The 17064-nt window shown below is 34.5% G+C and overlaps 1 protein-coding gene across 1 annotated transcript in view; it reads left to right on the top strand.

The window, feature by feature from the left end:
• The window catches only part of LOC131145389 (chloroplastic import inner membrane translocase subunit HP30-2-like), a 39390-nt gene extending 22644 nt beyond the window's left edge, over window positions 1-16746 (top strand). Inside the window, exons 3-6 of the mRNA XM_058094409.1 lie at window positions 11895-12021; window positions 16073-16221; window positions 16335-16397; window positions 16477-16746. Of these exons, the coding sequence (XP_057950392.1) occupies window positions 11895-12021; window positions 16073-16221; window positions 16335-16397; window positions 16477-16516 (379 nt within the window). The 3' untranslated portion in view covers window positions 16517-16746. The remainder of the gene's footprint in view (window positions 1-11894; window positions 12022-16072; window positions 16222-16334; window positions 16398-16476) is intronic.
• The last annotated feature ends 318 nt before the right edge of the window (window positions 16747-17064 follow it).

Here is a 17064-nt window from a genome sequence, read left to right as displayed (position 1 = left end):
TAAGACCTTCATTTAGATGGTCTAGGAAGTAGAGGCAGTGGGCTAGAGGAAGCAGAGGTGGTTTTTCCTTTCCAAGACTTTTTTGCGGAAGTGTGTTTGGGATTCTTTAAAATTTTGCATTTTGGCAAACTAAGAGAATAAGCTCTTTTAATTAGTAGCCAAAGGATGGAGTGATGAGGGATAGCCGGCAAGCTGCGGCAAACCAGATAAGATGATGATATGAAACCTTAGGAAGAGGATGCATGGGACAGTCCTGTTTTCTTTCTTCATGTAAATTACCTTTGTGAGGGAATGCTTACTTAAGATTTCTACTTTAGGCAGCCTAGGAAATAGAGACTATAAGGCAGGAGGAAGCTAAGGTGGTTTTCACTTTCTCGGGGAATGCATTTGGGATTCTTTAAAGTCTTGCTTATTGGCAAGCTAAGCTTTAATAGAATAAGCTTCTTTTCATTAGTGTCCCCAGCACAATTGTCAAATTGAGATTTTGAATTATGAATCGGATTTCCAATTTCGAGAATTGAGAATCAAGAATCAAATTGAATTGCAGCAATAGATAGAAATTTCAAAAACCGATTCAAGTGAAATGCATATATTGCTCTCTGTGCAACAAAAAAATAGTAAAATAATTTAAATTTAACACTAAAAAAGAAATCATATTTTATGTTTTTGCTTTCTCTAAACAATGAAAAGTAAAAAACTGAGATGTAGTGCCTCTTTCCCTATGCCACCTATTGGTACTAGTGGAGTAGGATTGACGTGTAACACAGAACCTCTAGGTGGTGTAAGCTTTCGGTCAATATTAGATCTGGATTTGCCAATTGAAGCACCTGAAACTGCATTAGTCGAGGATACGCAAAAAGTTTTTGTTGTATAAAAAATAATAAAAAATTGAGGGTCAGTTTAGTGTCAATATAGAAAATTATGGAAATGGAAACAAGAAAAGAAAATTGAAAACCAGAAATAAGAAGTAAATATTGAAAAATTAGCGCAGTTCCGTTAATATTTCTAAAATTAAAACAAATTAAAAAGGTGACTGAATTTATGTTCAATTTTGTTCTTGAACTAAATAACAATTAAAAATATATCAAAATAATTAAAATGTAAAAGAATATAAATTAAAATATCTTTTAATAAAAATAGAAATTAATTATAGTCATTTTAATTTATTATTATATTTTTTGAGTCACAATATATTTTTAGAGTCACCTTTTAGTTCTCTAAGAACGATCATATTGTGCGTAAGAGTTGAAAAATGGTAAAAATGATTTCTTTTTGAATGTCTTTCATGATTTGTTTTTTCAAAATTTTATAAATTTTATGGATATTTTATTTTATTTATATTTTAAATTCAGATGGTCATTTTATTTCAATTAAAGATACTATATAAATGATTTAATCCATAAAAGTAAATTCTAGATGATATACTAAAATAATTGAAAACCATAAAATTTTGTTTTTAGATTTTGTGAAAACAGAGAACAAAAGCAAGAAAATGAAAACGAGAAACTTAGACAAACACATGACTTGTTTTTCGACTAATAAAAAACAAAGGATGATACTGAATTGACCAAACTTTTCGTGTTTATCAAATATAATAATAAAAAAAAAATCAGCGGTAGTTTTTTTCTCGCTGTTTATAGTTTTTTCTTCAGCTTTTCTAGCTGGTTGGGGAGGACTCCTTGTCCTCCAAAGCTTGTACTCCGTTTCTCAGTTTTAATAGAACTGGGTTTTTTTTTTTTTTTTTTTTTTTTTTATTTCTATAAAAAAACAACAAAAAAAATCATAGTTCATACATTTTCTAATTCAAAAACAGAGAAAGTAACTTAAACAAAACTTAGAAAAAGTTGAACAAACTGCTAATATAAGCAACACTACTAATATAATGTGAATTTATGTGTAATCTCAAGAGGGGGGGTGAATTGGGTATTTTAAAAATCTTAATCTTTAGATTCTAATTTTGAAAAACTTACAATCACACACGCGCAAACTAGATGACAAGCAGTTCAATATTTCTCAACTTATCAATTTAATGTGTGACTTTATCAAGCAAACAATATTTATCCAATTACTTAACATACACAACAAACAAATAATTAAGTGCAAGTGGAAATTAAAAGAGTTAAGGAAAGAGAGATGCGAACATGATTTTTACAAGGTTCAGCCAACCTGGCCTACGTCCTCGCAATTCCACTATACTGCTCCTTAACTTAGGACAGAGCTTCCCATTACAATCCGCTGCCTATAAGAGACGTAGCTATCTCCTAATCCGCTGCTTACAAGAGGTGTAGCTTCCTCCTCATGATTCACAAACCGAACCGTTAATACAATAGATGAATAAAATTCCTAAACACTCAGATGCTTCTCAACAAGCTAATGAGTACAATAATAATCCTAAACACTTTCACAAGATATAATTTGAAGCTCAGATGTAGTATGTGATTTTTCCAATGATGTATAAAAATTGTGATCTTTGTAAAAAAAATATATATATATAAATAAGATGCTTCAAAGATCTAATGCTTATTCAATATTTCTCCAAACAAAATAATTTCTTAAAGATATATGCTTTGAAGATCCTAAAATTTTCTTTCAAATAACTTTCGCAAGAAACAATAAGCTATCCTTTGAATAGATATATCACTTTGAATATGGCAAAGATTCAAACTTTTTGCTTTCAAAAATAAAATCTTTTGAATAAAAAATATAATTTTGAATATCACAAAGATATAAGCCCTAGAAAATTTTCCCAAAAGATATTTCAAATAAGTATATAGAATACTCAATTTCTTGTTCCCCAAAAAATATTAAATAAAAGAATACGGGAGTAGATGGACTTATAAAAAATATAGAATTGAATGCTCAACAATAAATATAATCAAACCTCAGGACCAAACCAATTTTTCGTAATATGATGAATGTAAGCACTTGGATCTTGAAGATGATGTTGACGAATGCCCAAACTTGATATGAATGCTTTGGAATGCATGCCAAGTTTTGAAACAACGTTCAAAGCTCTCAAGAAGTATGCAAAAAGTAATGACCTAGGGTTTAGAGTTTGTATTTATTAGTGTTCTTGTCATCTGAAAGAATTCTGGCCGTTGGATCATTTAAAATAAAAGATTTCCGTCCGTGTCCGCGCTAAAACGCCGTTCTGCGCGACAAACTTGTCGACGAGTGGATGCATTCGTCGATGAGTGTTCAACACTCGTTCGGCGACGAAACCAGGGGATTCGTTGACGGGTGGACTGTTTGAGATTTTTGAGCTCTCGGTATTTTCTCGTTGACGAGAGTAGAGCGTCTGGTGATGAGTGGCCTTCAGCCATTCGTCAACGAGACCGGGAGAATCGTCGACGAGCTGCCTGTTATTCAACCCGATCCAACCTAGGTCATATACATATGAATATGTCATGAAAAAATATGCATCCTAAGGTCAGTCTATATGTTAATTTGAGCTTCGCATCATATCTTATGAGTTATGCAAATACATTCAAACCTAATGCGAATTACAACTGAAAATATGGATTTTCTTTATCCTTCTGCTCTTCGGCTTCCATGATTTGAGCCAAGTGGTACGTACTTCATGTTCCTCATGGCTTCCATATCGTGCTTACCCTCCGTGCATGCTAAGTCATGATCTTGTTCAAAATCTCAAATGCACGGGTAAAATACCAAATGATTTGTCATTATCAAAATAGGACTGGACTCATAGAGTCAACATGTAATCAACCTTTGAATCTTCGAAACTCTTGTACCACGTTAGCCTACTAGTGTTGAGCCCTTTTTTTCAATGATAGAGTACTATACTACTCCAAGAGAGAGGAATGATTTTGTGAAGGCAAGAAGAAGTCCTAAAGTTCGTGGTAAGTTAGGTGTAGCTCCTGTAAAAGATAAAATAAGGGAGGGACGACTTAGATGGTATGGACACTTGCAACGTAGGTCTTATAGTGCACCTGTGAGGAAGAGTGACTTAGTTACTGTGGGGGGTAGTAGAAGGGGTAGGGGTAGACCTAAAATAACTTGGGAGGAGATAGTGAGTAAGGATTTAATATCCTTGAATCTATCAAAAAAAATAGTCCATGATCGCATAAATTGGCGGAAAATGATTCATATAGCCGACCCCACTTAGTGGGACTAAGGCTTGGTTTTGTTGTTGTTGATTCCACACTTCAGATCTTGGTCTCATTCTCTTCCTCGTTTTTTTATTAGATTTAGTGGGATAATTAGTACCACTCTCACCTGTCATGCTTGGATTTGAAGGTTGAGGTTGGGAAGCCCCTTGTGTAGTGTTTGCATCCTCCAACACCTCCACCTCCACCTCCATGGGCAAGCCATTACTCATTTTTCCTTCATTTAATATCTGAAAAAAAAAAAAAAAAAAAGTAATCATAAATAAGAAATCTCAAATGGTTTGCAACAAATTCAAATTCAAATCGACTCAGCTGTACTGAGTCTAATGACAACGAAGAGGGCAAAGTACAATCACTATGGATGCTATATAATATTTTCTTTAACAAACAGGCATGCTGCAAACAAATTTCCTTTGTCTTTGCATAAAATTTGTGGCTTGAATAGTTGAATTTATGTACTTCATTCTAATTTTTATTCCATTGCATTCCCATTACATTCCATTATGTGAACCAAATGCGATATAAATTATTCTATACAATTTGTTTATGAATATGAAAGGATAATTATTTAAGATAATTTTTTAAGTCACTAGACCATTATTCAGTCCACATTGTAACTGCCCAGAGGCCCCATACTTAGCTTCCCTTCCCTTATCTTACCGTCTACAAATACTGTGCTTAATTTTTCACAAATGTTTTCATTCCTTAATCCTCAATTTATCTCTGAGTCATATATTTCATCTATTTTCACATTCTCACTTCTACCGCAGTTTGATTTTTGGTATGTTATATCTTAGTTTGTCCAACATTTTGATCCCAATAATATATTTTTCCTCCCAATTTGAAATTACTACGTATTACATATTCTATTTCTCATTTAGCTCACATAATGGATCTAAGGGACCAAAATCTGATACTATTAAAAATTTCTTGACCATGAATTTTAACATTTTCTCCATTTTTTTTTGCCTTGAATAAGGCTGCATTTCATATAATGTCTTATTACCACTTATTTTAAATCCTCTAGATTCCAAAGCTTCAATCCATAATTCCTTCTTGAATTCCAACCCACATCAAGTTTTATCTATCATCACAGTATCATCCCCAAACAACACACCACAAAACCTCATTTTTTATATGCTTACTGAACTCATTTATAACTATACAAAGAAGAGAAGAATTTAAAACAGACCCTTGATGTACAACTCTTCTTGGGAATTCTCTTGATTATCTCTAAAAACAACATTGAGCTGTTCACACAAAACACTACTGAAATTTACAGCGTGTAGTTAAAATGTACTTGAAAATTTTCATCGAACCAGGATAACAAATAAGGCATCTAGAAACAAAAGATCATCAGAAGATTCACAACCAGCACGGCTTTCTTTCATAAATTATGTGAACAAAAGAAATCTCAACATAATGGGCCTCAAATCAAAAACTAAAAAATGGCATAAATCTCAAAACTACATATTCTCAAATGACTTAGTAACAACTTGAGAGGTGATTGCGAGGGTGAGGCGACAACACGACAAGGCCGAATCAACTCAAGCAACTAGGCGAAAGCTTGGGTGACGACAAGGGGCCAAAGGCTAGGCGACTCGAACTTTCGAAGTCTCGATCTTGAAGCTGATTAGTCGAATGGCGGGATGCAAGTTTGGAGTTGGAGTGTGTGATTGCGAAGTGTGCACCTTGAAACCTGGTCCTGGAGGGCCAGAGGCTGGCTGGTTGGCGTGGTCGCTGACTCGCTGGAGGGCGGAGGCTTGAAGGGAAATTGGAAATTGGAACCCTAAAATCCCAAAGATACTAGTTAGACATCATATATAATTTATATTTAATTATTAATTATTATTAATATAATTTGGTGAATTCGGTTAACGAAAATTAAATTTACTCCTAACCGAACCAAAAACCAATTTTAACCAAAATTAGAATCGAACCTAACCGAATTAAAATTTAAATCGAACTGAATTGACCGAATTGGCTCAGTTAATTTGGGTAATTTGATTTTCACTGAATTGTGCTCAACCCTACACATCATGTATGAGACTGAGATTTTAATGGCCCGGTCTTTAAAATTTCCATAAAATTGTTGAATTTCTGCTTGCCATCACCCTTGAGATCGAAATGGCAATTGATTTTTGTCTTAAAAATTTCTATTGAAATTATAGCGAATCATATAAAATTTTGAAATCTCAAAATTTCAAGGAGTTTCATTGAAATTTTAACTATAAAATGAAACTTCCTTGGAATTCAAATGTGAGATTTAGACTCAAAGTGAAATTTCTCTCTTGATTTTTCTTATTTTATTTTACAAACAAAAGATTATTACAAAGGCTTTGAAATTATATGAAAAATTAAAATTAGATATTAGCAACAACATTTTATTTAGCCATTCGTGCCTAAATTATCTTTATTTGTATAAAAAATAATATTTAATTGATTTTTAAATATATTTATATTAATTGAACATGTTTAATACATGTATAATATTACGAATATGTTCAATCCACATATTATATGACAACTATTACACCTCATACATTGATGTATTTAATTTATAATAGTCCTAAAATTAATATTATCATGTCTACTAACCATTTCTAAAGTTTCATAAAGGAATTCTATGCTTTACAACTGATTTCCATTGTTTTTTTTCAAATCGAGATAGAAATTTTCATACTTTTTGGAGCTTCAAAATTTTAATTAAAATCGAAATTTAAGACCTTGTATTCTTGTAATGAATGGGAAAATAGTTTTTCCACAACAACTAATTCTTCTCCTCATTCAGCCTAGTTCTTTTCTAGCCCTACTGTGGGGAGTAAAGACCTTGGAAGACTAGTATGTTGGGAGCTAAATAGTTGAGACTCCTGTGGATCCCAATGTGAAGTTATCTAGGGATGTTCAATTGGACTTTAAATACAAACATCGATATATGCAGTTGGTTGGTAAGTTGGTCTACTTGACTGTCACTAGACTTGACATATCCTTCGTTGCAGGGGTGGTGAATCAGTTTATGGAAAATCCTAAATAGACACTGGGAAGTTGTTTATAGGATTCTATGGTATCTGAAAGGCTCTATTGCTAGAAGTTTGATATATGAATGTAATGAAGGCTGTGAGATCAATGATACTGTACTGTACATTTTTGGAAGGAAATATTGCTACATGGCAGTGCAAGAAACAAATTACTGTAGCAAGATCTAGTGCGATGCAAAATATTGAGCTATGGCTCTACTGTGATTAAGGACAGAATTCAGTTGAAATTTTGAGTTTCAAAGGGCATTGAATGGAAATTCACTTTTGAATTTGTTTTGTTTTCGACCAAAATTCTGAAATTTTGGTAAATTCACCACTGTAGCTCAGTTTTGATGGAAAAAATAGTGAAAAAAGGAAAGAATTTTTTTGAAGCCATAACTAATAAAGCCCTAGGCTAGGCATACCTCCTTACTTCGTCTTCTCTTGTTCCTAAAAACTCCAAAGAAACCCTAGTAAGCCCTGCGGCTCCTTGCTCTCATCAAGCTTGAATGGATTCTTCAAGCTTCAAGCACTGTAGCTCCTTGTTCTCTTTCTCTCCCATAGTCACAACAGGTGGCCATCGCCTCTCTTGCATGCAAACTTGACTGCCTTGCCTCCTTATGTCGTGGTGCAACACTCCCTAACATTATTAAACTCCCCCCCCCCCCTCTTTTACTGCTTTGCCCCTTCCAAAATCCCAAATTTCCAATTGCCCCCTCCCATTTACCCTTCCCCCCTTACACAAACAGTAACTTCTTATTTATTAATTATTAATAACTTATAAGTTTATAACAACTAAACCCTTGTATGAATAGTAAAATAGTGACAATTGCCCCCTTATCATCATCATCATCATCATCATCGTTATTATGTAATTAAAATGGGCACTCCCTTTTGTTTTACTATTTTATCCCTCCCAATTCTTAATTACCCCATTCCAATTACCCATGTACCCTACTATTTAACTATGGCCTTATGTAATCAAAATGCCCATGGCCTTTTGTTTTACCATCTTATCCCTCTTAGCACTAAATTGTATCATTTTTAATGTTCTTAACTACCATGCTTGCTTCGCATTATGCAATTCATACACCCGAATCCTAACATAATAAAAACTTGTCATGTATGCATTTTTTAAAATTTATTTTGATTCCAAATTATGCATAATCATCTATTTCAATATTTTCGAGGGTAGGTCTTGGATCAATGGTAAAGTTGCTTCTTTGTGACCTATTTTGGTCATGGGTTCGGGTCCAAGGAAACAACCTCTTTGCAGACATCGTGACAACCCTCCCCCTACCTTTTGCAAAGTGTAGAGCCTTGTGGCCTAGGGAATCTCTTTGTCTAGTTTAATATTTCTCAAAGTTTCAATGAAAATTTCCATAATTTACTATAAATTTTTGCCATTTCTTTAAATCAAAATTTCTATATATTCAGACCATTGAAAAATCTATCGAAACGAAATTTAAGTCCTCAACTGTGATTGAGATTTTGTGGTAATCTCTTATGTGAGATATGGATTCTTGGTCATGAAGCATTTATTTATGTTATATGATGAATTGATAATCAAGCTAACGTTTGTGTTGCTAGCGACCTAGTGTTTCATGAGATGACAAAGCATGTTTGAAGTTGACTCTCATTTTGTGAGGGATTTTGTGTTAAATTAGGCCATGAGGTCTTCCTTTACGACATATATGGGATCAGTTCGACGATGTGAAGTATGGAGTTAAGTGATATTTATACACCTTAACTTGAGGGTAGGGGTGAGCATAATTCGGTTTTCACCAAATCAACCGTCCAAATTCGGTTCGGTTAATTTTTAATTTGGTTCGATTTGGTTTTATAATTGGATAAATTCGGTTATTCGGTTTGGCTATGGAGAAAGTGAAGTTTGGTTAACCGAATTAACTGATTTATCTAATTAATTAATAATTAAATATAAATTATATAATTTAGGATTTTAGGTTCCAGTTCCCACTTCCCTTCCCAATTCCCACTTCGCACGGAGTTGGCTCAGCAGTTCGCAGTTCCCACTTCCCAGTTCCCACTTTGCACTTCCCCTTTGGCTTCCACCTTCTAGTGCTTCCATAGAGCTCTAATTCCCTTTCCCTGTTTCCTAACTTCGCACTACTCCTTCGGTTGAAGCACCCGAATCCATTGATTGCATTTGGGAATTAGGGTTCCCTACTTCCCAACTTCCTATTTGACCAATGAGTCAGTGACGACTTCCCAGGGAATCCTAGCCGTTCAGCAACGAGTGACGACATTGACAACTCGATGAGTTCCCACTTTGCACGCAGTCGGCTCGGCAGTTTGCACTTCACAATTCCCACTCCCAGTTCCCAATTTCCAATTCCCAGTTCGCACTTCCCCTTCGGCTTCCACCTTCCAGTGCTTCCACAGAACTCTAATTCACTTTCCTTGTTTCCTAGCTTTGCACTACTCCTTCGGCTGAAGCACCCAAATCCACCAATTGCATTTGGGAATTAGGGTTCCCAAGTTCCCACTTCCCATTTGACCAGTGAGTCAGCAACGACTTCCTAGAATCCCAGCTGTCCAGCGAAAAGCGACGACGCCGACAACTCAATGATTTTTTCGTATTTCTCTGCTCCTTTGTATTTCCTCAAGTCTCTTGCTCAAGCAAAAATTGTTTGCGTACATTGGATATATATATACAGATTATCTCTTTGTTTTGATTAATTGTTGAGCTAAAAGATAATTAACAAAAATTATGGTATACCTCAGTGGTTTGATGAGCAGAAGAAAATAAAAAAAATTAGACACATTTACTGTCCCCATCAGAAAATATAAAATCACTTAGGGTTGGGTTTGAGATTGTTTTTTTGCTACTTTCTTCAGCTCCTTTAGATACATATACAAGAAACACTGTTTTCATTGATTTCATGTTTTCAATACATTATTTTTTTACCAATTTTGTTGATCTTCCCGAATAGGTAGGCATCTAATTAGCCATAGGACTAATTTGAGATTTTCTGTTGAGCAACATTTTTTTTTTTTCATAATTAATTATAATTTAATTCGGTTAAATTAGGTTAACCGAAAATTCGGTTCGGTTCGGTAAAGGATTGCAATTTGGTTGGTTCGGTTATGGATAGTTAACCGAAAAAAATCAGTTAATTGGCCGAACCAACCGGTTGCACACCCCTACTTGAGTGTGTGTTAAAAGAGAATATTTCAATTTAGTAATTATGTGGTTTGAGCGGGGGTATTTTTGTCTTTCATGCCTTTTTTATTATCAATATATAAGAGGGCAGAATGCTCGAGGAAACTGCTGCCTTATTTTTCTTCTTGTTTTCTTGTTCTCCCCCCCTTCTCTTCTTTTGTCTTTTATCTTTAACTTTACAACAAAAATTAAGAAGTTGCTACTGTACTTGAATTGAATGCCCAAAATCTGCTTTAGCCCCCGTTTGGAGCATCTTAAAAAATAAGTACTTACTACTTGTGTCAATAAGTAGTGTTTGGTTTACACTTAAATAAGTACTTTATTCAAAAAGTACTTTTCCAAACTACTTTTTCTTTTAGGAAAATAAATATTTTCCGAAACAAAGTATTTTTTTGAAAAAGGTAATAATCTGAAAAAGTACTTATAATAAGTAATCATTGACTTTTTTAGATAAGTGCTTTTTCCAAAAAAGTATTTTTCTATAAGTGGTTCCTAATGTCCAGGTTGAATGCAACTTTCCCAAACTTACCTGTCACCAAGTCATAGCATATGACATGGCTTAAGCATGCATTGCTAAACAGGAAAAAAGATCCACCCACGCTGCCGTACTAGGCCCTAGAGAACCATGTGAACATGTGGATCCCTTCGCTTGCAAGCATTGTTACAACAAATTAGGAGATTAATGTTGGTGACAGGATTGCTGTACAAATAGAAGTGGAGAATGAAATTGGGAGAAATTAAAGTTGGGTGAAAATAGAACTTTAACAAAGTTTAGGGTCTGTTTAGTTGTGGAAAACATTTTCTATTTTTTAATTTTCTAATAAATTATAAAAAATTTAACTTTTTTTAAAAAAAATTATAAAAAATTTGTATTAAAAAGATAGAAAATAAAGAGTTTGTTTAAATGTGTAAGACGAGTAAACATTTTTATATATCAATTTCAAAATACTAACAAAAAGACAACTTCTTGTCAAATTTTCAAAAAATTATATAAGGTAATATTTGGGATCATGGATTTTGGGGCTTGAATTTGGATTTATGTGGATTTAGAAGACACTTCAGTTCATACATAATCTATACAAATGAAAGTCCAAGATCTGAATTTCATTATCCCATGTAGAAAGTAATAGTTAAAAATATGGAAAAATAATAAAAGATGTTTTCCAACTTTTCTATATAAATTTGGAAAATTGAAAAACAAGGTGGCATTTTTGTAATTATTTTATAAAATAGGAATGAAAAATAAAACTATTTCCACAAGCAAATAGTGCCAAAACTGTTAATGTGGTTCATTTTTGGAATACTAATATGGAAAATGAAAACTATATTCCACAACTAAATGGGCCCTTAGTGACCATTGATGTAATTTAACAATCTGTTTTATTGTACTATTCCACATCATCTTGCCTGCAGTTGCAGTATAATGGGGTTTGCTTATTTTGTTAATGTATGGTGAAGAAGCATATATCTCTGTTTTAATATTTAATTAGTTTAATTTTTGAGTTTTCTGCTATAGTTATTCTTATATGAGCGCACTTTTTTGAGAATGAAAGTATATTATTGCAGCATGCTAGCAGCTTTTGGCTCCGGAGCCATGTTTTCCTTGGTGAGTGGCATGGGGGGCCCAAATCAGGCAGCCAATGTGATCACATCTGGACTTTTTTTTGCAGTTGTTCAAGGTGGAATTTTCCAGGTGAGCATTTGGAGGATTGAATACATCTATCATTGGTGAACCAACTGCCTTTATGTTTTCATGCAATTAATTCCAAGCTTATGACCATGATGATTGCAATCCATAAAACATAAATACTATTTCCTTTAGATAAGTTTGTTTTTCTTTTTGTTGGCTAATATTTTAAGGATTCATGTTTATGAAAGTTTTTCTTTAAAAGGGGAAAAAAACTTTATAAATTGTATAAATGGTATTATTTTTAAAAAATTGAAAATTAAAGAGGACCAAAATAAAATCACAAAAAGGAAATAAAGATAACTGCATTATAGAAGAATACGAGGCAAATGTTGTTGGGATTCGAGGATGAAAGAAAAGAATGGTCCTTTATTCAATAAAAAGTGCACAGGCATTGATGTTTTTGTTAGAATTAGTTTAAAAGATGAAGTTTTCAGAAATATTTGCTGAAGCATGAAAATTGTGAGAGATACTTTGAGAAATACTTTCAGAGATTAGTACACATGGAAGAACAAGATCCCTCATGGGGTAGCCTAGTGGGGAGGGCAAGCTCTAGGTGAGCTGTCAACTTGAATACCATAAGTTCTATTCCTTGTGACGTCAAACCTGTATTTGATGGCACTTATAGCATTAGTTATTGCACTAGATGTCTCGGGGGTAGCCGGTCAATTTATAACCAAGCCCCTTAGTTTCAAGAAAAAAAAAAAAGCACTTGAAGGAGGAAGTTTTATCTAGAGAAATGAAATAATAAATTATACGGCAAAAGAAGCGGACCTCCCTTGAGGTTTTGCAAAAAGACAATGATCTCCCCTGAGGTTTCAAAAATTTCGAAGACCTCCCCTATGGTTTCAAGAATTCCAAAGACCTCCCTTGAGATTTGCCAAAATGATGACATAAACCTCCCCTTATATCTTGTAAAAAGACAGGTTTTTTAGGGAAGGCCTATGTCCTTTTGGCAAACCTTAGGGGAGGTTTTTGGCATTTTTGAAATCTCGAGGGAGATCTTTGACATTTTTGGAACCTTAGGGGAGGTATCTGTCTTTTTGCCAAACCTCAAGCGAGGTGAGTGTCTTTTGCCCTAAATTGTAAATTGTACATCATGCTTATAGGGTCCATGGACAAACTAAGCAAATGGCAAAAGGCATCAACATGTGAATCACCATGAGATTTTATTTATTTATTTATTTATTTATTTCACATTCATTCTTCTCTTGTGGCATCTTCATAACGTACTTCCTAGAAGTCCTTGAAATCTTTAAACTGAACCTTCTTGTGTATGAATCTTCTATATTGTTACGTATGCATCAAGCCATTATAGGTCAATGATACTTTTTAATTGAATAAATGGCCAGATAAAATCTTCTTATCAAAGATTATGTTTGCTATAGTATATTAAGGTATGTTTGCTATAGTATATTAAGGTGCGCTTTATTCAACCCAGCTGGTTTAACTCTTATTTTAAATGATCAAATGGAAAAATATCATTTTTTGCATACAACATATTCACATTTGGTGGTGCTGGGTTGGAGAAAGTTCTCAATTTAAGGTTCACCTTGCTTTGTTTTAAAGCAATATCAGGGTTAGTGGTGAACCTGGGGAAGATTGAGTTAATTTCAATAGACTAAGAAGTTCAATGTGAGAGGCTTGCAAATGTTTTGGAGTGTAAGGTGGACAGTCTCCCCTTTACTTATTTGGGGTTTCTTTTAGGGGCTAAATCAAGGATAAAGGGACATAGGATCAAATGGTGGAAAGATTCGAGAAGTTGGGGTGGAAAATGAGTTGTCTCTCTAAAGGAGGGACAATTACTCTCGTTAAAACTACTCTATCCAACTTGCCTGTATGTTTCATATCTCTATGCCCTATTCTAGGCTTGGTGCCTAGGAGATTGGGAGGGATCCATAGAAGATTTTAGTGGGACAGTAGCAGGGAGGTGTTTAAGTACCGCTTGGTGAGGTGGGAGGTGGTAAAATCAAAATTTGGACAGCTTTAATATGACCTTATTGGGTAAATGGTCGTAAATATTTATGATAGAAAGAGACGAGTTGTGGAGAGTGGGAATTGGGGCTAGATATGTGAGAGAACATAATGGGTGGATAATTGAGGGGAGGAAATTGTATGGGTGGGGTTGTGCATGAACATAAGTTTAGGTTGGGATGCTTTACTAGCCATATTTCTTTTGTTGTGATTGGAAATCTGTTCTCTTTTAAATGCTAGTTTGGGGATCCTTTTCTGTAATATAGTTTCTTAACTTATTCCTGCCGGCCAGAAATAAACATGATGTTGTGGGATCTTATTTGTTTTCTCAAGGCATGGTTGCATAGGGATGAGATTATCACTAGGAGGGGCACAGGATTGAGAGCTCAATAGGTTCTCTTGTTTTTTTGATGGCTTGTACAGGTCTTTTTTTATTGGATAGGGGAAGGATGAGGTGAAATGGCAAAAAGTGAGTAGCTACTTTAAGGTGAGCTCTTTTTCAGAATTATGGATTCAGGTTACTGTTTCGTTGAAGACAGGTTGTTACTATGGATGACTCTATGGAAAACTAGAGCTCCCACGAAGGTTGCCTTCTTTGCTTGGAGCAGCTAAAGACATGCTTTTGGTGCAAGCTAATTCGCAGAAAAGTGGACTTGCTTGGGTGTATAGATATTATCTGTGTAGTAGTGAGGGTGAGAGGGACAGTGTACCACCTCCTTGTTGATTGTAGTTGGACAAGGACTTTTTGGGAATTTGGGAGAGTTATGAGTTTGGAGGGGTATCTTGACTAACAGAGAAGAGGAAAAATATTATCAAATTGTTCCTTTTTACTAAATTATAGTGCTTTTGAAGTTGTTGTTTCTCTCATTACTGAAAAGGACAATCAGTTTAAAACACTATTATTTATTTACTTTTTATTTTTTAAAGTTCAGTGGCAGCAGTTTGTAAATTATGAAACTGCCAGTGATTTTGTAGATCTAATATCTTCATAATTTCTTCTTTGGCCTTCAGGTTGCACTTCTTGGTGCTTCTAAGACATCTTGGTTATTTTTTTCAAAAATTAGCAATATGTTCTGGCATCTGTATATTTTTCTATAGCAAGTCCTGGAATAAACGAAGTTTCTTCTGGAAGAACATTTTTTGGTATAGTAATTGTTTCCTTAATTGGTTTTGAGAGATGACTTTACAAATACTATATATTTGCCTGAGAACCTTAGAACTGTCGGACTACTTCTAGTATACCGGGGACAATTTTATTAGTGAGTGACCTTGGGATATTGCCGTATCAAATGCTTAGTTTACTTGGTTTGTGAGAGGGCCTCATTCAGTTTCCACTTTTATTGATAATTTTTTGTTTAGCTGTCAGGGGAGGATGCCTTTCCTGGTGTTTCCTAATAAATGTTGCCTAGGGTTGCACATGTCCGATTATTGTGGAGTCAAGTTAGGTGAACTGTGGTCCTACTCCATTTAGGTGTGGTTGACTCATCCTGACTTTGTTAAGGTAGTTATGGATGCCTGTAGTGGGTTTGGTTTGGGGAAGAGAAATGACAGTTTGGAAAAGGAAAAGGGTGATTTGGTGGGCATGATTTTTGGTGCAACCTCCCGCAATTCCAACTCACATTTGTACAAAAATGGCTGTAGTTGGAGAGCTTTTATAAAAACTGTATGGCCAATTTTTTGAGGGTGTGTTTCCGGTCTTAAATAAATATGGGTGAAGAAAGGGAGTGAATTGAATCCTATTGATAATCCCTATGGTAAACTCACCTACTCAGTCAGCAATAACAATTCTGGTATCGTTCCATGGGGGTTGTTGGCTTCTTGCCGCTTGGTTTTCCTCAAACATGGTATTGTAGTGTGGTGGCTGGGCTGATTGACCAGGATAATGAAGGATCTTGCTTAAAGGTTTTGTTGGTTTTGTTTAGCTTTATTAAATAAAGCCAAGTCATCCTTTTGTAGATAACAAAAGGCACACTTCTTTTTCTCTCTAGCTAATCCAAGGCAAGTGAATATTCTAGATAAAATTTATCTAATTGTTTAATTTGAGTGTATCTATGATGATGTAAATTTCCTTGCGGCTATGCAGCTAGGACAAAAGTTCTCACAAGCACCAGCTGAAGATGTTTATTATGCCAGAACAAGATGCATGTTGACAAGACTTGGCCTCCAGAGTTATGAGAAAAATTTCAAGAGGGGGTTGCTAACTGACAGCACATTGCCTTTACTTACTGATAGGCAAGTTGTCTGGACTTCCCTCATCTATATATTTGCCATTTTCTACTCTCTTTCACGTTTATTTATTTTTACACATTGTCATTGATGCCTTTATTTTAATTTATCGGATTCAGTGCTCTAAAAGATGTGAAAATTCCTCCCGGACCAAGGCTTCTCATTCTCGATCATATCCAAAGGTACTGATTTTTTGAGTCATGTAGTGTAATAATGTTTTCTTACTGATTTGTGAGACTGACTATATTTCTGTCTTAAAAGGGATCCGGAGCTAAGAGAGGCTCGGGGTGGCTGTATTTGAACAAGTTTTTCCAAGCTGTCTTTCTCTAAAGAAGAAACCACTTTATTTTAGTATGACAACCAGCAAATGCTATGCCGGTAGTGTCTCAATTACAAATTGAATTACAATTGGGATGTACATCTTGCTGTTTGTTAGCCAGGGAAAACAAAGTATGAATGCTGTATTCTTAATAATGTCTTTATTTTAGCATTCTTATTGGTTGATTATTTCAATGTTTCTTTTTGCTGCAAGTTTAATCGCCTAGCTTGACTCTGTTAGCTTTAAATTCTGCGTTGCCATGAAGATGCTGAGTCCTAAACTTATATCATAAGCTTGAAAGCTGCTTATTATTTTCTAATGGACAGTATTTTCAAGTCAAATTGAATTTGTTGGTTTCGGAAATAGATTAGAGACAGGTCTCTTGGACATCTATACATATAAAAGCGTAGATGTTAATGAGCTCCCACTTAAAAGGAAAAAAAAATCCCATTAACCCAAAGAGAATAAAGGGTTCCTGGCAACATTTACACAATTTAGCAGCCCCCAACTTAAACTAATTTTTTTTACAA

The sequence above is a fragment of the Malania oleifera genome, chromosome 13, assembly GCF_029873635.1.
Source record: "Malania oleifera isolate guangnan ecotype guangnan chromosome 13, ASM2987363v1, whole genome shotgun sequence".
In the NCBI taxonomy this organism is placed as follows: Eukaryota; Viridiplantae; Streptophyta; class Magnoliopsida; order Santalales; family Ximeniaceae; genus Malania; species Malania oleifera.
This window is presented reverse-complemented; position numbering and strand designations above follow the sequence as displayed.